Genomic DNA, 27,108 nt, shown 5'->3' with positions numbered 1-27,108 from the left:
GGAAGGTTGGTAGGACAGTAGGATCATGAATAGTATAATAGCATTTTAGGATGGTATTGAAACTACATAGAAAATATGTATAAAGACAATGATTGGTATTTTGATAGACATTTGTTAAAAACAATGTTAGGAAAAAATTATGTTATCTGTAAAATTATTTCTATTCCCTTATCCCAAGAATGAATTCACGCTTTCTTTACGCAGCAAACGATAATGATTCTCATTCACAGGAAATGTCAAAGTCAGACATGACATATGTCAAACAAGCAAAAAGTGCTGGAGGAGGAGAATTATGAATTTGGTTGAACTTGTGTTTTTACATTTTTCAGCTTACGTGCAAATATTTTAAAGGTTTTAAAAATTCTAGTACACTTTTCAAAATGCCATCTAAGCAAAGGAAGATTGCTATGATGGGATATCGCTCTGTGGGTAATGTTATCGTTTCAGTCTGCCTTGTGCGTCTTATTTAGTGTAATGTGACATTATAATAACATAAAAACGTTTTCAGGTAAATCATCTTTAATTATACAGTTCGTAGAAGGTCAGTTTGTTGATTCCTATGATCCGACAATTGAAAACAGTAAGTAATTTTTTGTAAATTTTTGTAACATGTATTTGTCATACTATGCTTTACGTATATTCATTGAGCACTGCACCCCACATGTTTTCCTTGCGGTCATATTTTTCGTGAAACTTTCAAAATTACTATTTTGTTTACAAATTTTGATTCCAATTGGAAAATTGATGTATAGATTTGTTTTATTCTGTTTTGAAAAGTATTTTGATCAATAATATTGTTTTTATTTACTGGAATATTTGCTCATAAATTACGTGATAAACATAATTTATTAATCTAGACAAATTTATATTCTTATTTAAGTATTAATTTTTTTATTATTGGACATATTAATTTGAACAGTGGGATTTCTTGGTTTGTTTTAAAATTACATCATTACATTACCTTGAATTTATGTTGAATATAAAATATGTAAGTAACTGAGACCCATTAATTTTATTCACAGCTTTTACTAAGTTTATCCGTCTAAACTCAACTGAATATGAAGTGAAGCTGGTGGACACTGCAGGTCAAGATGAGTACAGTATATTTCCACTTCAGTACAGCATGGACTTCCATGGATATGTGTTAGTTTACTCCATTACTTCCAGTAAAAGTTTTCAAATAGTACAAATAATTTATGACAAACTGTTGGACATGGTTGGGAAAATACAGTGAGTATTTATTTTTTACCTAAACTAAACCTTATGTTTATTAGATAATAGTAATTATATTGATGTATTTTTTATTTCCAGTGTACCTATTGTGTTAGTTGGTAATAAAACAGATCTTCACTTAGAAAGAAAAATCAGTACAGAGGAGGGCAAAAGACTAGCAGAAAAATGGAAGGCTGCATTTGTGGAGACTAGTGCTAAAAGAAATGAGGTAAGATAAGAATGTCTTTCTCATATTTTGCATGTAAATATTGTGTAAAGATGATAATGATAAAAATATCAATTTTTTATTAACTATTTAGCTCTTCCTCTATTCATGGTGTGCTTTATCAACTATGCTATGTTTGATGCACTGTAATAGTTTACTATGTCAATTCCGCACCACCTTTAACCCCTTGTCTGTCAGAACATAAACAAATACAATTTTAATTTTATTATCTCTGTCATATAGTGGCAAACAAGAGGTTAATAAACAGTTGACATTGTCATCAGAAATGCAGGATTATTTATTATATTATGGGTATTAAAATATAAATCATTTACCATTTCAGTCTGTCACCGACATGTTCCATGCTATATTATTAGAGATTGAGCGATCAGATGGACATATACCAGACAAGAATGGGTGCGTAATTTCTTAATACAAGTTTATCAATAAAGAACAAAGTGCTTTTTACTTAAGTTAAAGTGATTTAAATGTAGTGTTTGTATGTGCACAGCAAGCTAAATGTGGCGACCAATGCGATTTTGGTAATTATGATTCAAATGTACTTCTGGATGCTTAGTAAATGTAAGCTTAGGACAAAATAATATTTCTATTACGAATGTGTCAGAGAGTTACTTCATTAGTAGTTTCAAAGTTTATAAATCGATTGTTGAGAATATACATCTTAATGATAAGTTTCTGGGAGTATTGTACATTTGTTGTGTGTGTGAAAACATTATCTTACCTCATGTTTATTGCATTAATGATTGTTTATTTACTTTATTGTGGTTATAATAATGGTACAAAAACTGTAAAACATCTTGTCGTTACAATTACAATTTAGTGTATAATTTTATTTATTATTTTATACTTTTATATACTTTCTGTTTTTTAGCTATACAAGCAGTTTCAAAAAATGTACAGTCTCGTAATTAAATGTTTTTGAATATTTATATAAAAATAGAAAAATTCCAATGTTAACAATATCAAAGAAATTATATATTTTGTAATAAAATGTTAATTTCTTTCTAATATAAATAATAATTTTGTTTATAAACATGTTTTAATGAACAACATTGTTTGGTGATTTAACAATGTTGAAACTTATACTTGTAAGTATAAAACCAAAGGTTCCTTATTGTGTTTTATTTTGAAATGTGCTACGCTGGTTGGTTGTAAAAGCATCCAAATATCTATAAATATGTAAGCATATAATACTTTATTATTTTATTGTTAGGTTACTAAGTTTGAAGTACATCAAATTATGCATTATTATATTGTAAAAAGTGTATTGTGTTCATTTTAGACAATTGTTAATAATGTATTGAAGACTAAAGAAATTATTTTCAAATTATTGATAGCAAGTTGAAGATGAGTGTAAATTCTGAATTTGGCATGGAATGTAAAGCGCGGCAATGACTGGCTAGATGTATATGCCAATAGGCAAGTCTGCTGGCATATCTATCACTGCCATAATCGCCTGCTTTATTCAAGTGTCTTCTGTTGCTTCTGTTGGTACTCAACGTAATATATAATTTAGTTTAAAAGGCATATTATATTGTGTTCAAAACATAGTTTCTAAATTCCTTTTGATATGAGACTTATCTTTGTGAATGTACTTAGCTTGAACGTCATTGTCAATGCCACACTTGTACGTAAAACCTAATTATATTAGATGCGTAATTCACACGAGTCTTTACTGAATCATACTAGCATATTGCTCTCTTGTCTAAAGTGTACCATTTCAATGCTTCAAAATAACTCTTGTCTAAAAAGTATTTGTTATTTTAAACGTTAATTGACCTCACTTGCGTCTGTACATTTTATTAATGATAAATAGCTATAATCGGGCAATAACTATGTGGTCTATAACAGAATATTTTTGTAAAAAATGTCTATAATAGAATTATTTATGTACCGAGACTTTTTTCAGTATTTAAATGTTAACAACTATACACATGTCACAGTATTTGACATTTAATTGCTGCTTACTCATGATTTTTAAAGTCGGGAGATAATCTTTCTGATTAAATAAAATCCAAAATCATGGTCACTGTTTCGTTCGGGATTCCCCTCTGTGCCTCACCACGCTTGAATGGCGCTTGCCTGATACTGCTATGTGAGGTGAACCCACGTATAGAACTTCTTGACTATGGTGTAAATTGAAGAAACTGAGAATATGTATACATAACAATAACTATATTTGTACCTTTCAAAAACTTATTTTAAACTCACAATAATCATGTATAACGGAGTTTATTTATAAAACCTTATGCACTGTTTTACAATACATAATTATGGGAAAATAAGGTAGAAAATAAATCCCGGATGCAACAGTCACCTGTTCTCAAAAATTACTGGTTGGATTTATGTACAACTTATGCTATGGATAGAGAGTTCTAGGGGGAGGTTTAACAGCAGATAGTAATTTAGTAATAGATATTTGTCACTTAATGATGGAAAAATATCTTAATTAATCACATATTAGCCTTTCCTTAGCATGTTTTAGATCACGTTCTAATGTTAGTCACATGGATAATGTTGCGAGCAACATTGCCGATTGTGAAAAAGCAGTGAGCAATTGTAATGTAATTTTGCAGAGTATGTTAGGGGAGGTAATTGTGCCTTAGTTAAACCAATTATCAAGTTATAATGAGGACAAGATTGTAGCGTTGAAGACTCTAAAAATAAAAAGAGCTAGTTAGTAGATAGAAAGTGACTTTATGAATGGATGACAACACGAGATGGATTGTTAAGAACTTTCTTTCCAATTTAACAAACACTCAAACTAGGCGTAGTTTTGGCTACTCAAAATGCTATCAAAATTCAATATTTATGGGGAATAGTTCTATTCCAAGCATAATGAAAGTGTTAAGTTACATCAATATGAGATATAATAAATATATACAAACTTATTTAGTTATGGCAACCAATGACATGTTAGCTATGTAAATTAAATTGTGGAAATATCATATTTTAGGTATGATAATATTATACAAAACTGTTACTAGAGATGCTGTAGACATGCATGAATACAAGATGGCATAATGTGTAATCATGTGTTCAAATACTACTCGATCATGCTTGTAATAGTCAACTATAAAAAGAGGAGTATATCAAAATGTTGGGTCGTTATTTGAGCTCAACATAAATGTGAATTTAATTTATGTTTATACCGAAGAGTGAAATCTTGATATATTATAATTTTATAATTATTATATAATCGAATGTTACAGTGGTAATACTTGTATATAAAAAGACACTACATGTTATTTTATGGTGACACCAACTTATCTGTTTATATAGATAAAAGTATAGTAAATAAGGAACTATGAGTACTGCTAAAAATTTTGTCTATTTTGAGCAGATGGTTGGTGCAATAAACAGTTTGTAATAAATGTATATAATAAATTTTAGGTTTCAGTAGCCATGCCAATGGCATCACAAACGATAGGTAATATTAGGGAGTTTGGGTCTTGAGGTCAACTCTATTCAGTTCTACAGTTCCATAGCTTTGTTTTCAAAATATCAGTAAAATTTTGGTACCATGTAATTATATCAGGTCATACTTTGATAAATAACTAACAAACAATTACTATGTCCGAAAATAATACCGCTTTATAACAATAAAGCTAAAATAAAATGAAAAATCATGTCATAGGCTACGTTAAGTTTTGTATAAATTAAATTAAGCTTTTGTAAACATACATAGCAATGGAGTGTAAATTTTAGGTCTGCGAGTTTTACATTTATGAATTTCCTAATGCAGTTATGTATATGTATGTGTGTATGCGTAAGTTTTTATACGAATTTGTCTCAAGAAGAATTGATTTGAAATCTGTTTAACATCGAACAGACGCCATACATGAAGCTCCTCCAATCGGTAAAAGATATTTTTAATGTCGGGATTATGGGGTACATGCACTTAGTCTTACCACTAATGTGAAGTGACCCTTATATTTTTTGAAAATTCAAAAATAGACCATATATGACCTAAAATTTTAATGGTCTAACAGATTGGAGCAGGTTTACCTACAGCTGGTGTCTAGTCTGTACGTACCTTTAACTATACTGGTGGACAATGAATACATAAATACCCATTCTGATTTGTATTCTTATATTATACTTACAAATTCAGTGTCTAATTGTAATAATTACAACCAATAAAATAGTTTTGTTTTTAAATATTCACGACAACCGCGTCTTTGTAAATGGCCTAATTTCATTCGCCACCAGTGTATTTTTTAAATCCTTACACAATTTTCTTTATTTCTTAAATATGTATATCCTATGATACATAGGTAACTGATTAATAATTTGACTTATTAAGCAAAGTAAAATGAAATTATTATTCTGATAAAATTGATTGCTTGTCTTCTATTTTAGGTCGTTACCCAATTTTTCTACTTACGCAAAATACATTGCCCATTGCATAGCGGAGCTATGTAGTATAATTTTAGTTAATAAAGCTTAGTGATTTAGCTATTCACAAATGTGCAAAAAATATATTTGTGGCGTAATCTTACATGTACCATGTATCTATTTGTAAATAACTACGATTTAAAATAAACAACTGCCACAACAGCATTTGTTTTATTAAAATATTACCTACGTCTTTGAATCCCCGATTAGCACTTCAGAAGCCCAAAAACAAAAACCAGCTCAAGAATAAGTAGAAAGAAAATTGTAGTAACTGAAACACTGATACTGTTGACTCTGATTTAACCTCTGTGTACTTTTTACAGTCAGTAACAACTTTCTCCTGGGTGGCATTACTTCAGAACGTTATTCGCGATGTGAAATTTCTAAACGATTGGCTTGGGCAAATGTCATTTTGACAGTAAATTGTCAACAAATTATTGTGAAAATGGCGACTACCGGAGTTGGTTTTCGATGGTTAGATTTATTAGAAAAGGAATTCGACAAAGCATGTGTCGAGTTAGACACCTCTTTAAGTAAGTGAGATTTGTTCATCAATGTTTTAACTATTTTAATGTACCCATGCCCGTTAAATTAGTAATATTTTATAAGTGTTTTATGCTGCTGTTATGCACTGGATTTTCGCAAAACCTTTGTTTAATATCAAATAAACCATTTAAGTAAGAAGTAAATGCTCTTAACTACGTAAAACATGTATTTTTTTCAATAAACGTGTATGCACACTTCATACTGGAAGCACTTAAATCAATTTCGTATCGTAGATAAAGTTCTTGTCCGAGTATGTTTTATGTTATTGTTCTTACTACAAAGATCGCATAAAATCAACAAAGTAATAAAAACACATGGTTCTGAAGCTGCTATACTAATCAATTTGAAGTTGCTTCGTAGAAGAAAGTAATATTTTACTTAGTACATGCAACAAACAGTTGTCTTATAAGAAATGTTTGATTTAATCATTTTCCCAGCATTGATTACAGCAAATATGTTAAATGATTTAGTTAACTATGTCCATGTATATGTAAATATCACATCAGACATCTTTAAATAGACTCCATGTAATAAAATCATTATGAAATCAACTCAAAGAAAAAGTCTTTATATCTATTATTTCTATGATTTAGAAAACAAAATATGTACAAAGTATTTAGCAGTCTACTATCTATTTATTCAAATAAAGACAGAATTGCATATGTATTTGAAAATATTGTTTGTAAATTACAGCAGAGTTGGAGACGGAAGAGCCGGAGGTGGTGTTTGTGTCGCGTCAAAAGATCGCCACCCTCAGCTCCTGTTTTGCACAACTCACACACAAGGCGCTTACAATATTTCAAAACAGTGCCAAAATAGAGGTATGTTTATGATCTTAAGAAAATTACTAGAATTTTTAAGGAATTTCACGAGACTTACTGTAAAAGCCACTGCCTTTATCAGTTCTTTCCATACAAGCCATGACAACTTTAATAGCAAATTGTTCTCATTTAAACTTGTTGATTCACCATGGCTCCAGTGTTTAATAGCGGAGCTGCGATTCGAGCAGTCCGCCCATTACATACTTTGGGAGTGTGATCTCTCGCTAGATAATTTAATTTCATTTCTGTGCGTTTAGGCATTTTTAATATGTATATCCTTTATATTTATTTAAAATCTCTAAATTTACATTTAAATGTGTACTACATTAATTATTATAATATGTATATATTATTATTGGAAGCATACATATAACATCTGACACATAAGACTCATCTGGTAGATTAATTTAAAACATTAGACACATAATTTTTCATTTCTTATAGAATTTAATATTTTTGTCAATATATATTGATTTGAAATATTGTATAATGTGACTTAGCTAACTCCTACTACTAAACTTAAATTCGTTTTATCTAAGTATTGTTTAATTATTTATCTGATGGACTAAGTATATTTTTAATTTTCATACCCTTATTGAATTGCAATATTATGGATAGTTTGAATGAACTGCTGGTTTATTCCGTGGACTAAACAAAATGCCAGTTATTATTGTATGATTTGCCAAAAGTATTCTAGTAGTCTACTTTGCAAATGAGATTCTTATCATTATTTTAATGATATAAAAGACTAACTTCGTAATTCTATTTAATGTAATCACAATTACTTCAAGTGTTTGTTCAGCTGTTGTCCTAAGTGCTCAAATCAGGCATATTGTGCCTTTTAAGACATAAAACTATTTTTTGGGAGTATTTATGAATAGCTAACCTTTAAACTTCTCATAATAAAAACTGCCTTTTTTAATTCAGAAGTAAATGTAATATGCTGTCATTTTGCACCAGTTATGTTAGAGTCTCATTCTCAATAATAGGGGATGGACTTATTGCCACACCACCCACAATTCTTTTCTCATGATACTGAGCGCTAATATTTCCTAGATCCAGAAATGGAATTCGAGATCCCTTACTCACGACTTACTCGAGTGGTCGTTCATTATTTTAAATGAACAGGTATAATTTTAAATGAAAGATTAATATTGTGTTGTAGAATTTATATTACAAACTTAAACGACGACTTTGGTTAGTTAATATTAGGGCCGCGATCGTAGGGATGTTTGTGCAGATGTCTTCGGTGCGGCGGACGCGTGGTTGTGGTCGCCATTCTCTCAGACGCACCCCCGCTCAGGATGTCCTTATCAATTCCCATGATATCACCTCCCCCGCCGTCGTCGAAGTAACCTGTGTCGTCGTCCTCCCAGTCGAACTCTTCTGATTCTTCGTTGCTGAAATTTAAACAATGTTAATGTTAAAAAATTAATGTAACTTTAGTTATACTTTCCATACAACCAGTGCCGGTGTAAGGGCCACTAACACCCCGGGCGAAAATATTGTGGCGCCCACTTGAGGGAAGCAATATCTTCGTCTATCTATCGTTAGTTTTTTGCGAATCCCATCGGCGGCGGCATCGGCGCCCCCTAGAATTTGTCGCTCTGGGCCACCCGCCCATCACGCCTAACGCCGGCACTGCATACAACATTGTAAACACAGGCTGAGCTGTGGAAGTTTTGAAGTCATGTTAGACATTAATGCATTCCTTTCGTACGACATTGGTGTCCTAATGAAATTGTCCTAATTTATTAAACTACGGTGGCCGCTAGCCATTAGACGGCTCGTAAACTTCTTTTGGGGCTGATGGTAGTAAAAAAATAACGAACACCACTCACTTAATTCCTTCCAATTTCTCCAATAGTCTATCAGCAGCCGCTGTCACCTCTGATGTTGGTTCCTCTTTTAAATGGGCTTCCAATCGTTGCAATGCTGCATCTGCGCGGTCGGTCAGTGATACGAATTTTTCAGTCAGTTGTCGCAGCTCATTTTCTTTTAAGATCGTGTGAGATGTATTACGGAACGCTCCTTCTAAGCGTCTGCACGTAGCATCCGTCTGGAATTTAAAGTAATATATGAATATGATGTAACAATAGCAGAATAATTTTAAAATTATTGATCGTTATTATCTGGGTTATGATAATAATTTCATAATATACCTGTGGTATACGTGTCGCATTCAGGATTTTAACCACTCTGCTGTCATATTTATTTATGTCATTTTGTATCTTTTTTAACTCATGGAATGTTGAAGATGTTCTGAAAATAAGTAAATGGAATTGTTAGAAAAAGCAAAAAACAAAAGCTTTGGACTTTGTTTAATTTCAAAACTAACTTGAATACCAGTTTTTTTCTGTACTCATATCTTTAGGTAGGTATGTATATAATGATGCAGATAGATAAATAAATAATTCTAAGAGGCCCTCTTTTTTTAGTAGTTCATAGTTTTAAGAAATGAAGTACTGACTGTTTTTGTGACCAAGTACATGCAATCGTGTTTGGTTTCTCGGTCGTAATCGCAGTTTACATAAATGAGTTAGTTTGATGGGTAGAGTCTGGAGGAGAATAATTCATGACATACGTACACGCCAATTAACGAATCGATTAGTTTCTCCAGCACGTCTGTCACAGACTTTGGACCGTCTTGCTGTACCTGCTGACATGAATCCACGAAACGCTTCTGTGCATCTATAAGTTCTTGCATCTAAAAAAGGTTACACAATAAAAACAGGATTTGATAAAAAGTCTATAACATTGTGTATTGAGAACAATCACGAGAATATTGGTCAAGGATGGTACTTGTTTTGTTGGCCATAATAACCTTATGCAAATTAAGTGATGCGGAGCTTAAAGTACCTTTAAATCAATCCTATAAGAGTTGTCGCTAAGGCGCTTAGTGAATATAGTTTCTAAATCCGCTGTATTGATCCTAGAATCACGCTGTCGCCTGGCTAAGGCCCGCAGGCCGTCAGCAAGTTCCCTTCTCGTGACGTTTACAAGGGAGAGTCCATCTCTCATCAAGGACTCGAGCATTAAACTACGGTGCCACGTGTCTGCGTATGCGCCGTTAACCTGGGGAAGTAGAAAATGTTTTAGCAAGTCTATAAAATAAAAATGCCACATATAATTGTGTTGCAAAGCTCTTACTATAAAAGTGGTCGGTTCGATTAAGCTGATTATTATTTTCAAATTTCAATTAGGAGTGGGTTTTATGTCATGAGACAAAATGTGGTATACAAATACAAAATGAAAATATATTCACAACTGCCAGCAAAATATCTAAACATCGAGTAAAAATAGACTCGCCAAGTACCTAATGCATTCAATACGCAGTATGTATATTTTGTTAGGGGATTTCCAGAGTGATATACATAATTTTATTATACTATAGCAACAGATTAATAGCTCAGATTAATAAGATAATTTTCCTTGTACAGATCAGGATTTGTGATATTATTAAGTTTGTTAAGGCGAATGCTTTAAGGTACTCCGTGAAATTGCAACAAAAGTTTATCATTCGCGGGCTACCTTAAAACCATCCCTGTTAAGAAAAAACATATCGTTTTATAAGCATACCTTTTCTAATAAATGTTTATGGCTTATTATATGGACAGTTAAATTCCGAGCAATTTCGCCTATTTTCGCTTGACTACGTTCTAGCTTTTCACTGCTTTCTTTGATTGAAGCCTGTAATTATAAAAAGGGTTCAAAGTGTAAGTGCGCATTCTTTTACATACATTAACAGAACAGAATTTCTGAACTAAAATAAAACCAACCTGGATATTAGTTTGCAGCATATGCAGCCTATGCTCAAGTCTTTCAGCTGTTAATTGAGCTCTTTCTAATTTTAAAGTCAATGTATTTTCTACCCGCTCTGAAAGCAAATACATGAATATTAGCGGTATTCTATTCAGCATGCGTACTATGTTCATTTGCTAATTTATTCCTACCATTGCAGCCCAAAGCGGTTCCTTTAGTAGTTAATTGTACGTTGCTCTTGTTCATTCAATTGCGAGGGATACACGCCAGCAGATATTGCAAAAGCTGACCCCATAGTAAAATAGGATATGACACAATAAGACTGCTGTACGTGACGATGCATTAGTTTCCCGGAACAAATTTAACTTTGTATTGTGGTGATATGAACTCGCTCTAGTTCTTGTGCTGGCTGTAGACTAAAGACATTTTGTGTAACAATGTCTTTCATGCTTCTGGTTACTTCATACATATTTTAAAAGGTTTCTTTAGATCGGCACTGTAGATGTAGTATGGTATGACTATTGCAATATCTATGGAGATGGACAGTTATTTCCCTTATTCCCTTATAACAATACCTAAATTGAAATGCTCACCTAATTTGTCCTGAATGATATCCAGCCTCCTCGCTTGTTTTGCTTGAACAGCACTTACTGTGTCTAATACCCGAAGTCGTTCTTCTATGCTTGATAGAATACTGGCGATATCCTGCAATGGAATAACAACGCTTATAATCTTGCAAGCTACCGGTATATTGTTCCTGGTTAACATTACCAAAATAAATGCTAAGCTTCTAATAGGTACGTATTTATTTATAAACTAGTTTATCGAAAGTAATCTTCGAGAACATCATGATATTTCCGGCACTCTTCACCATACGTTTTGATGTCTGTCGGAGAACATATTATTATAATAGTAAAATGTGTGTCTCGGTTTTAGTTGGTGATTTATGAAATGTGACCTGCTTTGAGAAGGTCTCGGATTAACTTTATATCATCGCATTTCTCCAAGAGAATTTTAATCTTTTAGTGCGCTTGTAATTTGACAGCATTTTCTCTTTATTCGTTCTTGTTTTAGTTTGATGAGTCCTCTGACAAACTTCAATCGGATCCACTAATTATAACCGTTTCATCCTGCTCTCTTGTTTTTGTGCATCGCGTGCATATTGGTCTATTTAAATTTGTTTTGGATTCAAGGGATGTATGTCTTTTGCATGCATGCAGTAAATCTATGTCAATTATCGTATTATCAGTCATTATAGATTATTAAATAATATTCATTAGATAGATTTTTGTATTGTAAATCTTGAAGCCGTTAAGTTTACGTGTCAAGTATCTTACTCAATGTCTATTGATTGGCTACTCGTGCTTATTATTGCCCAAGCCTAAACAAGTTTGAAATTCATTCAATTTCGTTTTCCAGTAACTTATTGACACTGGAAATAATTTATCGGTTCGACACACGAGACAAGCGGTAAACTAACTGTACGTCGAAAATCTCAGGATTTTCTCAGGGGAACAACATTTGAAGATTGTTGATTTTGCTTACTCTATGACATGAAGACTAAAAGGTAGTTTTGATAAAGTAGGTTTTAGTTTTTTAAGTTCAGTTTTTTCTGTCATACAATAAAATCCGTTTGAGGTGCTTATCTTGTGTCGTTACCGTTGAAGCTCAACTTTTATTCGACGGCAGTGCAGTATTTACAGGATTGTATTTACCTTGGGATTCTGTGTGGTTAGCGCTTGTAAGCTGTGCTCGGCGGGCGAAGCGCGCGCCATGCAGAGGCACGCCAGCGCCGCCACTGCCGCTCTTAACATCGCCCCGTCTGTGGAGCACAATGTCGTGGTTGTCTTTGTCAATATTTAAGGAATAACAGGGACGTGACAGAACATCTAATGAAAAATATAGTTAGTCACGAAACTTGGCGATTCATTTACGTGCCACGCCAGATTTTATTTCATAGGTGCCACCTAACAAGCTCAATTACTCTCTATATTTACTGACATTAAAATTAATTCCACTGCATTTGGAAATCGTTTGTAGTATTTGTTTTAATCCCAATAACAATAAAGAAACTCTTCTAAATATTTTTTAACACGTTCGGTAATTGTTTTAGCCCCAGCAGTAGCAGTAGCAGATGCATCTTTTCTTATGATCGTAAGAGCGCTGACGTTTGGGTATTTCACTATATTGATAGGAATTACGGAAGTCAATTTAACGATGCTTTTTTAAAGGCGCTGCTTTTTGGATTTTGAAATGTGACTCAGGGAAGTGTCCTATATACTATTTCAATTCTACAAGCTAGTGAAATTAGACACCGTTGTTTTCGCTGTTTTTATCTGACTACGTGACATAAAAGAGGGTTAACATCTAATATTTCTACGTCTACCAGTATAATTTTTAATTAAAATCACTCGATAAGGATACATAAACAATAATCATTCCAAAAAGGTATTCTTAAATCATATATCTTAAAAGCTATCGAGAGATTTTGACAAATGTGATGTTGTTACATTAATATACAGGCCTAAAATGAAATGGGCTGAATCAATAAGTCCGGTGTGGGCGGCTTTTAGTTTTGAAACTTACTTCATCTATTGTGACTATTGTTGCGTAAATGTTAAACGAAGACTTTCGACATGGTTTAGATGCGAAAATAAAAATATATTAATATGATTTACGATTTCACACCTGCTTAGCGTTTCTTGTTGAGGTACCGCTGTGAAAACCACCTTGAAGGTTTTGTATGAAAATGTTCTGTAATGCTAAACAAACAGTGCGGCACTCGCGTGGCGGGGTCATTGATATCAGTAAGCGGTTCTTATAACCATGCGACTCCGCTAAAGTAATTTCCTAAAGGTATGTTTATTTACCTTATAACCACACACAAATCGATTAAAACGAGTACTGTGATTGCTTTAAAACCTCCATCGAAGACCTCTATTATCCTTTAATTGGACTCTGTACGTTATTGCTGTGAAGTAATTATCTTCATATCCAATATTATCGTGGTATAATGAAGTGCAGTGACTTATAGACAGATATACACTAGCTAGTGCTGTCTATTTTATTACAAGTCTTACAGATAGTAATTAATTGTTTAATTCCTCTTAATCAAGATATTTCTGCTTTTGGTAGAAAATATTTTGAGTTTTATAGATAAAGTTAGTACTTATCATTGCTATATAAGTTTTAAATGGTGAAATTAAAGATAAACTTCTGCGAAAGTGACTAATGGTATTATAGCCTGTACCTATCAGTCTGACTAGAATTTTTATTGCAATTCTGAAGACGTAAAATATAGCGACGGCTGTTTTATGCTGACCACAGAAATATTAAAAACATATTACTTCTTTATTATATTCTCTATGATGCAGACGTTTATAAATTGCAGTAATTACATTACTCTAAAAATACCTATTAACAGAGCTTTACAAGTTCACATCATTGAGTCATATCTCCGGTTTAGACGAGCGTACATTCGTCTTCGGGCGCAGAGCAAAGCTATGCGCTGGACACAAATATGGAATAAAATATTCTAATATTTGTGTCACAATTAGATCCACCCTACTAAGTGAAGTGATGATGACTAGTGTCCACAATAAATTAGCTTCTCTTACGATTTTCCACGAATATATTTTAGAAAATGTAAATATTATTAGAATACTAATTAAAACTTTGTTTGTTCAAGATTAATTTAGATTTTTAGAATGTTCATAAATCCGTTAAAATTGTCTAAAAAATCATTTTTAAAGTTATTGCACTTGATGACAAAACACAAGGGTTAAGTATTCATTGTTTTATTAAATGCGTGTTCAGGCTATACGCTGTTTGAGTGCTGTTGTGACAAATTTATAACATTTTTTTTATTGATGTTTTGTCTCACTACCAACTGGTGCCTATACTATTTATTTAGGTAAGTATAATTAAATATAGTCATGGAGACCAGGTTACACCGTGAAACAAGTATTGAAACTTTTTGCATGAGTAAAGTACATTCCAACGCGCCTATTTATAATATCATTAATGGAGATGTATTAAACATTAGCAAGTGTTCCTTTCATGCTGATGGCAGTATAATGTTAGATCCGTGCTACCGTAGGTCGCGGCATGACGTGCATTGTTTATTTGTCTGATCAGCGACAGGTGTACGGGCCCGTCCTGTTCATGTGCATCTATTTATTTGCATTCCGGTATAGTTCGTGGACCCCGGCCTGTCGGATTATCATTGTCTAGCTACGCCTACACGACTAAGGTCAGCCTTTCATCAGACTTAGCTCTCCTCCTTTTTAAGATGCACCAACCACGTGCTTACGCAATCATAATACGTCCGCTGTTACTTGAGATGGTTTCTTTTGGGTAAATAAATAGACTATAACTATTTATCCCCTTTATAATGTTATGTTAATTGATAAAATATCTCTGCCGTTATAGTGTCGGATAACGTTTAACGTCGGTTGCCGATACGACCAGTTTTCACATAGTCACGCCAGTTCCGGCGATCGTCCAAATTCGTCGCGGTCTGATATAGTTATGGTGCGTACAAAGGAAGTAGATCAGTGTAGTTCTTAATTGACTTTCGATCAGATGTCGAAGCAATCGCATCTAACGGCAATCATTATTTACCAGCGCATCGAGTGTTTCATACTGACGTGATCAATGACAGCTAAATCATGATGGAGTGAATGACGACACACCAATTTCTTCTAATGAACCTTTATGAAAGGGCGTCCCGCATGATTAAATATCGATAAAGAAAGCACGCGTACGCACCCGAAGTGAACACAATACTTGTTGAGCATGTCACGACAACTCGGAAAGAAGGAATATTACTGTATGTATGAGATCAATTGACGAAACCCCGTCATTATATTTTTGTTCCTGTTACATACCTGGAGGCAATCGAAATTCAGAAAGGGAAAAGGAATGCACGTTTGTTGAGTGCGTCGACCTCGCAGTACTTGAAAACATGCGACCCGGGCTTGAATGCAGAAATGCAAAGAAAATTATTTCATCAAACTAATTATGATTTAATTGAGTGTTCTTACTAGGGACCAAAATCTCCGACTTGTTTAGTGAAATTTCCTGAAATATTTAGTTGAGCAGAGTTTTGTGTTGCGTATATGAGTGCGGCACGGCAGACGGATGTGTTACTGCAATTTACCGCCGCCGCAGCTAGTTGTCAAAGTTCAGTAGAACTGGAGGCGAGCCAACGCGGCTACAGCACGCACTTCCAGGTGCTACACGCTTTCATTGCTTTCATTGGTACATATTAAGTTTAATGAAATCACGGAGTCATTTATTTTTGTCAAGATACAAAAGTCCTATTGTGCGTCAAACATAATTAGCTTAAACTGCTTGAACAGATAGGATTAATAGAGTATATTTGTTTTACAAAAGTCATTGGCCTTTTTGTCCTTCTCTCGTCTTATTGTGGACGAGCTTCCTGGTGAGATCACGTTTATTTTGTAGCAACATTCTCTACCCCTTTTGTCTACATGCTTTAATCGGTCCCATGTTTTGAAACAATTTATTTGTACGGATTGGTCGCGGCAGGCGGGACAACGGTGAAATTAATCTGATTCTTTTCTTGCCGAGTCACGCTGCTTCCGTCGTTAAATTAAAATGTAAGGAAAAGGGATTTCTTATTACTTTTTATCTCGAAAGGCGTTATACGTGCGCCATTGTTGTGCATCATAATATAATGGAAGCGTAGTTGCATGGACCACCCCAGACTTCTCGCTGAGCATTTATTTTACTTTTCTTACTGGTTATTTAGTTATTTTTCCGGCTTTAATCATTGTTGACACTCGTAATAGCTGGTTAACATTCTTATAAAGAATTCAGAAATACAATCGTTAACGAATAATGGTTGCTCTGGTAAAGATATACCAGTGATTTCATTGAAATTTGGGTTATTAGTTTTGTGTAACGAAATTATCTATTTAGAGAATGGTTACGTCTAAAGCACAAATGTTCGAACATACTCAAACTACCGTAATTTATACTTACACCTCATAAATGTCGATAAACATAACTAAGACTCATTGGATCTGTATGTATATGCATACAAGTCCTTTCAATTTATTGTGTCTATTATGTATTTATATTTTTTGAGTAGCTGCAGTAGAAAGTCAATAAAATTGTTAACATGGCTGTAATGGCAGTTTAAATAGAATGACGATGGAATGGGCGTGACGATTAAGTAGCCAGAAGAAATGTCAATAAATTATACCTCGTGTCCACTAGCTAAGAACGTTGAGACGGTACCTAAATATTATAACCGATATAAATCATTCGGACATGTTAGCATTAACATATAATAAATATTCAGTTAAATATCTCTATCACTACCGATTCATTACGACAGTACCGCGCCTGGGTGGTTTTCCGAAAAACTTTAACTTTAATTTAACAAATCATTAATCTCCTGCGTTATTAAGCATCGCGGTAGCTTATTATCATCCTTATTTTTATTGGATTGGTTGAGAGCAGTGTCACAGCTTATTTTATTGAAACCAAAGTTTGTGTTTCAATCGGCAGAATTGTTAACTTTTGGTTGAGGTTAATGACGCCGTTAACATTTTGTGATTTTTTTCGGAAAACCACCCGCCTACTGCTTGCAGCCGCGTCGTGATCACATTGTACAGCCCGGACTCGCGGACTTAAGCAAAGTTTACCTGTCTGCGACTACGCGGCCTTCGTGGAATGTCGTCGGGTAGCTCATTATAAATTTGCCTTTATGTTGCAATTTCATATGAGTCACCATTTAAAATAAATAACCGACGTGCTCAATTCATCAGAGAAAAGAACTAAAAAATTCAATGAGAGCTCACGCGTTAAATTTCCTTCGTCATTCAATTTTAACAACATAATTACTACTTTGGGTTGACCCTTGAATTATACTTGTCCCAATTATGTAGTTTCAATTAATTAACCAGATTGTTAAATGATAGTGTTATGGTGTAAGACAGGGTCATTGCCGGTTTTAGATACAAGTATTGATTTACCTATACAATATACATTTGTTCCAGCGACTGCATCAACTTTTGCTTAACTAGATTTTAAAGTGGTGTTTATATGATTGACTAGCCCGCGGTTTCGCTCGCGTGGATTACGAACTTAGTGACTAATAAAAGTAGTCAAACTTATTCCTTAGTACATCAGCTACCTGCTAATATGTAAATTCATACGCATCTAGTAAAAAGAGGTTATTTGAAAATTACAAACAAACACTTCAATTGTATTTATTATTGACTAGATGGGCCAGCTTGTTCTCCTGCAGTAACAAAACAGTGAACTGTGTTACTGTACCTAGAGATAGCTAAGCGCACTCCTAGACCGCGTTATCAGCTCGCGTTAGGTTGTTTCACTGTCCTCGTTTCAAGAATCTTGTCAATAGTTGAATCATCTTTAAGAAGGTAAGACGCGTCGGCGTGTCATCGTGTTGTCATTTAAAGCTACCATAACTAAACAGGCGGTTTTTGAAATCTTTTTGCTAACATTGGTTGCGGTTTAAAGATTACGACAAATAGCTGGCAGTCCTACACGAAGAAAGTTGGAAAGTTTGGGATGTAGGTGTCAGTTTGTTGTGCACATTAAGCAAAGTCCTTAGAGTGTACTGTGTCATCATTTTGCTTCTGTTGTTTGTAAGTGGGTTACTCGTTACTCTGTTGTACGCGCGCCGCAGACGCGAGACGGCGCGGCGACCACTAGCGCAAACCGGCTGCCAATTAGTTGGTGGCAGAGTCCACAATTTCTGAACAATCTATTAGGAATTTGGGTGCAATTTATCTTTAAAGTTCTCTTCTTATCTTTGTTTTATTTTACAGAGATACGTATGTTTGGTAGTGGCGGCGCCGCTGTTAGATAATTTCATAATTATTTAAATTTTACCTGATGGTAAATTGAAAAACGATGTTGTTGCGTGTCTGCTACCGTTTACTTGCTTTTTTATGGCGTTGTTAAAGATAATATTATCATTGATGTTGAAATTGGATTGTTCTATCAAATGTAATAACATAACATAGTGATCAATGCTTAAAAGGGCTTGTCTGAATACTGATGATGACTGTTAGTAGCAAGGAAGTTATTATATCTTACGTTATTTAAAATTGTATTTATTTAATATTCAGTTGTTGAAATCGTTCGTAAATCCTTTTACTAATTCTACTTGACTACAAAACAGTAACTTAAACAAGTAAACATTGTTGTGTTTGTGTTTCCAAGTTTTATCTCACTATTCAAATAGAACTCAGAAGAAATTATTTTAACTAAAGCAAGCGCAGACACATTTTATCTTGTTATCAAATGTTTTAATGCCGCTAAATGTCAGGGGAGCCGCTTACAAATAAATGTATTGTGCAACATCGGGACTACATATTTAAGCCGCTGTGGCCAGGCTGCAGCCACGTTGTGCCAGCCAGTTGTCGGGTGGCACATAGGGCGCGTGCCGCTCCTAGAACTGATTACAATCAGACACAACATCTGTCTAAGACAATACGCATTGCTTAATAGGACCCTCACGTAAACCAGAACTATTGATGTCTTATCTTGTCCAATCTAGTTTAACAGGTCCATACAATCGATGAAGTTTATGTTTGAGAAGCTTTCATTTCTTAATCATCGCAGTATTTTAAGATAACATTAATGGAAGTACCATAACACCTGTGCCAATTGAACAATCCTTTTCACTTTCTATGAATTATGTTATTAAAATTCATACATGCTTCTACTATTACTAAGACAAAAAGGAATTGTTTAGAAATATTGTATCTTAGTTTAGTTGAAGTACGTGTAAGCGATGTCAAAGAGGTCACTGCTCAAGGTTCAATGTCTTTAAAGTAATGCTTTGTTGTGGAGACAACTTGTGACAATACTCCATAAAACTTTTGAAAAAACAAAAACTGATAATGCCACCTGAATGTAAGTGCCCCTGCGACTATACTTTTATGATGAATGGTTTTGGAATGCGGTGTTTATTTTGACGCAACTTAAATATAATCTAGTGAGTAACACTAACTTGAAAAATTTAGAATGCCTTAAACTGAGATGACTTTAGGACATTGTATCTCCGAAAGCACTAACATTTGACCGTAGGTATATTAGTAACTATTGTTCCATTTACCAAGACTACCCAACGGTATATCACATGTTGCTATTGAGGGGTGGGCCCAGACTCCATACATTTGGTTCACACTGTCCTTTATTTGATAAGTATATCATGATATATTATGAAATTTAACTGATGTATGACAAGGAAGTGTTTTGGCTGATTACATTTAATGATAGTACGAAAGAAAAGTTGTTAGCAATAATAGTCGTCAAATCAATATTATTTTTTGGTTTTTATATGACCAAAGAACATTCTAATAATACAGGTTTTTATTACTTTATTCAAAATTCAAAAAGGACTCCTTAATTATAATTGTAAATATGTTATTTAATTTTACAAGCATAACAAGAGTAATATTAATGAGTTCGATTCAAAAATCGATAATGTGTAGCGCTTTGCTCAAAGGCATGCGATTGCAAACCAGCTTGGTCGCGATACTATCTTAATTGCAACATTAGCAAGGTGATGATCCGCTTTGAATACATATTAGGAGGCGGAATTATCTCGCGGTGACATTTAGAGCTCTACATGCAAATAAATGTTGACAGTTCTTCGTGCGATGGGACTTTACCTCCTCTACTGGACCGGTATTGATCTTGACGATAAAATCGATTCACGTATAAAAGTTCAACTTCGTAGGCGTTACGTTATGAACACATTTTCTTTTATTAGTTTGGTTATAGTCATTACACTTAATAATTTAAAATTCTCATATGATACCCATTCCCAGTAATATGTTTGCCATCAACTATCAAATCTTATGTAACAATAACACATGCACTCACGTAATATAATCTCGATATGAATCGCGTCTAAATTGCGTTAGATTTTATCGATGGCTGTATTGATATCTTTTATGGATATTTATGCTGTTGTTTAACAAAACAACACTTAGTTTTCGATTTTCTTACTTGTTTCAAAAGCAGGAGTTACGAAATGTACGTTGGTACTTTCTCTCTCGTCTCGCAACTGATACACGCGGGAAGTGTGGATGGAGGTTAAGAAAACAAAGTTTCGTCTTCACATAGATATAGGCTGCAAACCATACTTATAACAATCATGTCATCATTTACTATTTATGCATTATATTTCAACACTAGCTTCTGCCCGCGACTCCGTCCGCGCGGATGTCGGTCTTCGCGTGGAAGTTTTATTTCTCCATTTTGAGTAACTGTGAAAATGACATCTTATAAATATCTATTGGACCCAAATACGGCAAGGCCCATAATAATTAAGGAGATCCCTCTATTGAGCTACTGCTGTTGAGCAGAATAAAACTGAAAAATAAAGATTTTTCTACGTATTTTTCCAGGATAAAAAGTAACCTATTTTATGTCCAGGATAATAAGTTAATTATACCAAGTTTCATCGAAATCAAACCGTTAGTTTTCACGTGATGCCTGAACATATATAGACAGACAGACAAAAAAATTATAATCACATATTTGGGTTTGGTATCGATCCAGTAACACCCTGCTATTTATTTTTTCTATATTTTCAATGAACAGAATTGACCCTTCTACAGGGGCCTTAGTCTGCTATTACAATTGTGTCAGAATGGTCGATCACTGAGCAGTGCGAGAGGGACGGAGCTATGAAGGTTGTATACCTCCGTCCCTCTCGCATTGCTCAGTGATCGACCATTCTGACACAATTGTAATAGCAGACTAAGGCCCCTGATTTATTATAGCCCGCGACTTCGTTCGTGTGGAATAGTGACTTCCGGCAATTTTTTGGTTTTAACCACATAGTTCCCGATTTCGCGGAATCTCTTCAAAAATGAGATGTGGAAGATATTCTAGGGAACTCCTCAAAAATCAACATAATGAGCTCTGCGTTTGAATTTAATAGATGTATACTCACTTAGGGCATTAAAAAAATAGTTTAAAAACGGACTTAAACTAAAGAAATATTATAATCTTTCCGAACTTAAGATGAAAACTAACTTAAAACTAAAGAATTCAAGAAAGCTACGAATTACGAATTTATAACAATTAAAAAAGAAATTATATTACAACCTATCCTCTATGCTATAATAACCAAGCTTAAACTAAATAATTTAAAAGAAACGACTTAAATCTAATTAACTTATAAATTATAGACTTACAATTTTATTAAACAAACTAACTACAGTAACTACTAATAATCGATATCAAACTAAACCTACGTTAAATAATTTAACCAGGAAAACCCAACAAATAAACTTTTTAATAGACAAATACAACGAAACCAATTTAGAATATACGAAACAGCAGGACCACTGCAGACAAATAATCATACGACTTATAGTACACTATTTCCACAACAGTACCGAAGCGCTCGGCCGATACCCAACAAATACTAATAATAAAAACGATAGAAAACAAATAAAAACTATCTTATGTCCTTTCTAAGGTTCTAAACTATATCTGTACCAAATTTCAACCAAATCCGTCAAATAGTTGCGGAGATTAATGGTATAAGCATAGAATGTTCGACGTGATCCTTTAATTTGACATAACTTTTTTATTTATGAACCGATTGACATGAAACAAACACTAAATGTAAATTTAAGCATCCCACAATATATTCGTGAAAACCGCATCCAACTTGGATCAGCCGTTTCTGAGATTAGCGCGCACAGACGAACAGACAAACAGACAAACAGACAAACAGACAAACAGACAAACAGACAAAAAAAAAGTTAATTACATTTTTGGGTTCGACATCGACATAACAATAACCCCTGCTATTTTTTTTATTTTTATTTTCAATGTACAGACAGCACTTTTCTACGATTTTATTATATGTATAGATTTCGTAAAACGTTTATTTTATACTAAAATTTGTCAACTAACGGTTTGTGTACAGGTGATTTCGATCAGTATCTTTTAAAACACCGTTTCACATTCCGATTGGATGTTAAATATTTAGGTTTCATTGAATTTATTTTGTGTTAAAAAGGTGTAAGTCAGAAGTAGGCGTTTGTCCTTGTTTGTGTGATTATGTATCCCGCACTTGTCGGGGACGTGCCGGGAGGTTTATTTGTGTAGAACAAATACAAGGTACTAGTGGTATCGGGAAGCCGGGAGCACTGTCGACTCGTGTCGTGTTTACTTACGTTGATATGCATACCTCCCGATTTAATTGTACACCCTCAGAGCGCGGTCTACTGCATTCATTAACAATAATAGCTCCTACTAGCGTGCTGCGTACTAACGAACAGCTTAGGATAGGTTATGTATTCATAATAACAGCTATCGTGTAAATAATAGAGTGGTGCGGTAAACGCCACGCTTGCGCTAACAATTATTGTAAGCTCGAGCCACTGCTCGATAATATCGATCATTCGCGTTGGATTGTTAACACAAATAAACCTGTCGATAATTGGAATTTATTTACCGGTTTTTGTGCCAGGTCATAAGTCGAATTTAGTTAATGGAATTGGCTTGTCCTGATAATAATGAATGATTGAGATTCATGTCATTATTTTTTCCTGTTTTAATATTTAATAATGTTTATATTTTACAAAATTTATATTTCACTAAATCTGCAAAAATGGAAATTGATAACTTAGGAATACTTATGCATAAATAAGCCGAGTGTACGCCTTAAATACCTGGATTTTAAAATGCATTGCAATTTATAAGAGAAAGTCCATTACATTCTCGAGTCCTGACAAACATATTTAGGGTATGAAGAGTATGAATAATAATTTATATAATTTATAGCCCTTCATTATTTTCGGTATCATTATTGAGTGTACTTACACAAACCAAATACGATACTCCCACTTTTGAGGTGGCGTCGGCATATGTTGGCTTAAAGGAATTAATTAAGAATTCCGCTATCCGAGTGGACCAACATATTTTTTAATGTAGTTATTAAGTAAGTGGGGTTGATGAGAAAATTAAAGGAATATCTTAAAGTTTATGCATGCAGTGTTTAATGACGGTACCTATAACGCGAAACGATGGAAATGTTAATACATTGAGCTTTATTGTAGATGCGGTTATATGATTGAGTAGCTCTAAATAGTAACCAGTGATTATGCAGATAGAAATAATGAACAGATAAGCTACTCACGCGCGCTCTCCCTCGGAAGAGCTTACCGCACAGACGCTCAAGGCAAGCCCTTGATGATTTCATTCTTTAATTGCCTGCAGGTACATATTGATTCGACATTTACCAGTGACTCAATAAGAAATAATGCAGCTATAAAGGTTAAGGCAAAACCCTTTTTGTTCTTACAATAAATCCAATGACATTTGTCGCATCTCTAAATCAAACTCCGTTCGCCTGACATTTAAATTTACCACTGCATATGAATCTATAAATATGTATATTAGAAACATTAACGAACTAATTATGTTGAAGAAATCATTTACCTAGTGATATGTTTCTGCAATATCAAATTTAATTAGTGTAAAAATAACATTCAAATATGGGGCATGCGGTTTTCCTTTATAGTTTCCTTGACCGTATGAATATGAAATCATCAGTGCAGTAATGAATGTTTACTCTTATAATGCCCTTCACTTGATCGGTCTTCTCAAGATGTTATGCAATCGTAGCCTCGAGTCAGCAGCCTTCAGGAGCCAGCGGCGACGGCTCCTGGTAATTAACGTTAGTTATGTCTGGCAAACGATTATGATACCCCAGTACTTACAGCGCCCAGCTAGTTAACCAATGTCGAGGCAGTAATGCCTTGATTTATGCTACCGTTCCTCCTAGAGGTTCGTTCACATTGCCTCACAAGGGAATAAACAACTAATATAATCGCTCCTGGTCCCTAGTGGTCCTTTAAATGCTAATGTCACTTAATAAGCTCAGCGATTTACGTGATCAATCCTAACGATGTAGAAGCGTGAAGACATTTTAATCGCATCAGGTTTTCTGTTAAGGTTCTTTTCGACAGAGTTTTATCTATACATTTCTAATATAATGCTAAGGTTTAATGACGTACACGTTCTTTTTTATTTTTATTTAGGTCGATGTTTTAAAAATGCAGTAATTTATTAAATGGACGAAATGTGATAATCGCGATGTTCGCAAACGGCATAGCAGCGCGTAGCGGTCGTCGGAACCAGTCTCCGATGCCGATACTGTCGATAACGCGCTTAATGTTACTTTACTAGTGTTTGGCAGACCTCCTGTAGTTCTATCCAACCTAAACCATAAAATCATAGTGTTCTAGCTATATTTTTATAAACCCTAATTTTCTAATAGATACAGTTGACAATTTGGTATAAGATTAAAAAAATGCGGTGACTGGGGGGATATTACCATTTATTTGGCAGTGAAATTTAATCCCTGTTTACAAAACATTTCCTGTGAAGTTTTATTCATGAATATTGATTGATAAATAAATTTAAATATAATAAACTGATATAAACAATTTATGGTAGGTTGCATTAAACAATAATGTCTGAAAATTGTAACCGTAACTTTAAATTAGGTATGTTGTTGCTGATATTAATCAATATTACAATTATTTTATTTAGTTTGCTCATCTAACGTGATCATGTTTGTGCCAAAACTAAAACATAGGTGCAAAGAACAGTTCTTTATATTTTAATTAATTGTATGGATGAAGTTTAAAGTAACAAGATATTCGCACAGCGGATATTGCGTGTGGAATCAAAACATGCGATAAAGTGATAAGAAAGATAAAACGTTGCGCTACCGACCTAGGGTTGCTCCAGATTGCAGATGCGTCCTCTAGGGCGTTATCGTGGGCACTGTCACTGAACTCTCACTGATACTCATGTCACAAGTACGCATATAAATCGCAAGTTAGCACACGTGCAGTTCGCGTAAGGTTCGCGTAGTCGCGGGCGGCAGGCTCGTGCACAACAGGTGTGCTTGCCGCAGCTTCCGCAGCGGCTCTGGCGGCCGGCTCCCGCGCCGCGCCGCCGAACACGCCTCGTGCGTACGCGCACCTCCCCGCCCGCCCTCACACTGAAACCTTTCATTTAACTTTTCAGGCTTTTCATTAATTGTAACAATAAGAGGTTTATTGTACATTTATCATATTATTATATTATTTGCCAATTCAAAAACAACTGTTTGTACTTACAAGTATTGTTGTTTGGGATCATTAAGTATTGGAAAAAATCATACCGTTTTTAAATATTGTACTTAGTAATTTACCTATAAACTGTTCATTTCTCCTTGATCATGGTTTACTAGTGTACGGAACTAGTTTAATTGCTGTAAGGTAAACATCAGGTAGCTTTGCCGGTTGCAGATGCCACAATTAGATGGAAGAACCTACAAACATACATTATACATACGTAGAAAAAGCTTTCTAAGAATTAAGATGAAATGATTAGATGCCATAAACTGAGGTGTACTGAATCTTGTCAGCAAAATGCGTGAGAAAGTTGATCCCCCAGTGCTCGTAAATCGTATGTTAGGTGCATTTTCTTAATGAATCCCTTGATCAGTTGTTAATTATGAGAAGAAGCCGTTCTTTATGTGATCAGCTCTTTATAGAGAAACGACATCGCATGTTGTATGTACAAGAGTACTTGTATGTTTTAAACACTTGTCTACATTGCGTCACGTCGCTCGCATCCAAATCTTCATCTATCATCATAATCAATATTGGTTCTATTGCTACGTTTAGTTACATAAATTGACTTTCCCCTCAATGGTTGTCGATACGATTAATGTTTGCTATCAGCACGAGCCTGTGATAGCAAGACAGTAAGTGTGTATGCACACATTGCCTTCATTTTGATTGCGCTTAACAGATTGCGTGTGATAAAATATGTAGCCACTTGGGTTACTTAAACGATTTTTTCTATATCCAGGATAACAGCAACAGATACAAATGTTATAAGTAATTTTAAACTAATCGAGCAATTTAATAATAACCACAACACGTAAATTCTCCTTTCAATTCACGTCTAGATTCAACACAATGTTTTCACGTGCAACAAATTGTAAAACGATGAGGTCCTGTGCTGTGTGTAACCTATAATTATGTTTATACAATCTACTGATTTGTTTCGTCATAATTTACA

The 27,108-nt window shown here is 34.2% G+C and overlaps 3 protein-coding genes across 10 annotated transcripts in view; 2 read left to right on the top strand and 1 right to left on the bottom strand.

Annotated features, from left to right (window-relative positions):
• The first annotated feature begins 241 nt into the window (after nt 1–241).
• Nucleotides 242–6,019, top strand: LOC118282196 (GTP-binding protein Rheb homolog). The gene is made up of 5 exons (XM_035603154.2): nt 242–429; nt 509–580; nt 1,023–1,230; nt 1,312–1,441; nt 1,782–6,019. The coding sequence occupies exons 1-5, from the start codon at nt 381–383 to the stop codon at nt 1,869–1,871; spliced, it is 549 nt and encodes a 182-aa protein (XP_035459047.1). The 5' UTR covers nt 242–380; the 3' UTR covers nt 1,872–6,019.
• Nucleotides 6,020–6,237: 218 nt separating this feature from the next.
• LOC118282192 (Golgi-associated PDZ and coiled-coil motif-containing protein) overlaps nt 6,238–27,108 on the top strand; it is a 44,691-nt gene continuing 23,820 nt past the window's right edge. For all 8 annotated transcript variants that reach the window (XM_035603147.2, XM_035603146.2, XM_050701385.1 and 5 more), the window contains exons 1-2: nt 6,238–6,390; nt 7,097–7,224. In XM_035603147.2, the coding sequence (XP_035459040.2) occupies nt 6,303–6,390; nt 7,097–7,224 (216 nt within the window). In that variant the 5' untranslated portion in view covers nt 6,238–6,302. The remainder of the gene's footprint in view (nt 6,391–7,096; nt 7,225–27,108) is intronic.
• Nucleotides 8,379–26,048, bottom strand: LOC118282193 (uncharacterized). The gene is made up of 10 exons (XM_035603151.2): nt 25,768–26,048; nt 12,702–12,808; nt 11,580–11,691; nt 11,004–11,101; nt 10,804–10,914; nt 10,084–10,299; nt 9,813–9,931; nt 9,387–9,486; nt 9,066–9,283; nt 8,379–8,624 (listed from the first exon to the last, which is right to left on the bottom strand). The coding sequence occupies exons 2-10, from the start codon at nt 12,798–12,800 to the stop codon at nt 8,423–8,425; spliced, it is 1,275 nt and encodes a 424-aa protein (XP_035459044.2). The 5' UTR covers nt 12,801–12,808; nt 25,768–26,048; the 3' UTR covers nt 8,379–8,422.

This window comes from Spodoptera frugiperda, chromosome 20 (genome assembly GCF_023101765.2).
Source record: "Spodoptera frugiperda isolate SF20-4 chromosome 20, AGI-APGP_CSIRO_Sfru_2.0, whole genome shotgun sequence".
Lineage (NCBI taxonomy): Eukaryota > Metazoa > Arthropoda > Insecta > Lepidoptera > Noctuidae > Spodoptera > Spodoptera frugiperda.
Note: the sequence above shows the minus strand (reverse complement) of the source record. Positions and strands in the feature narration are given on the sequence as shown.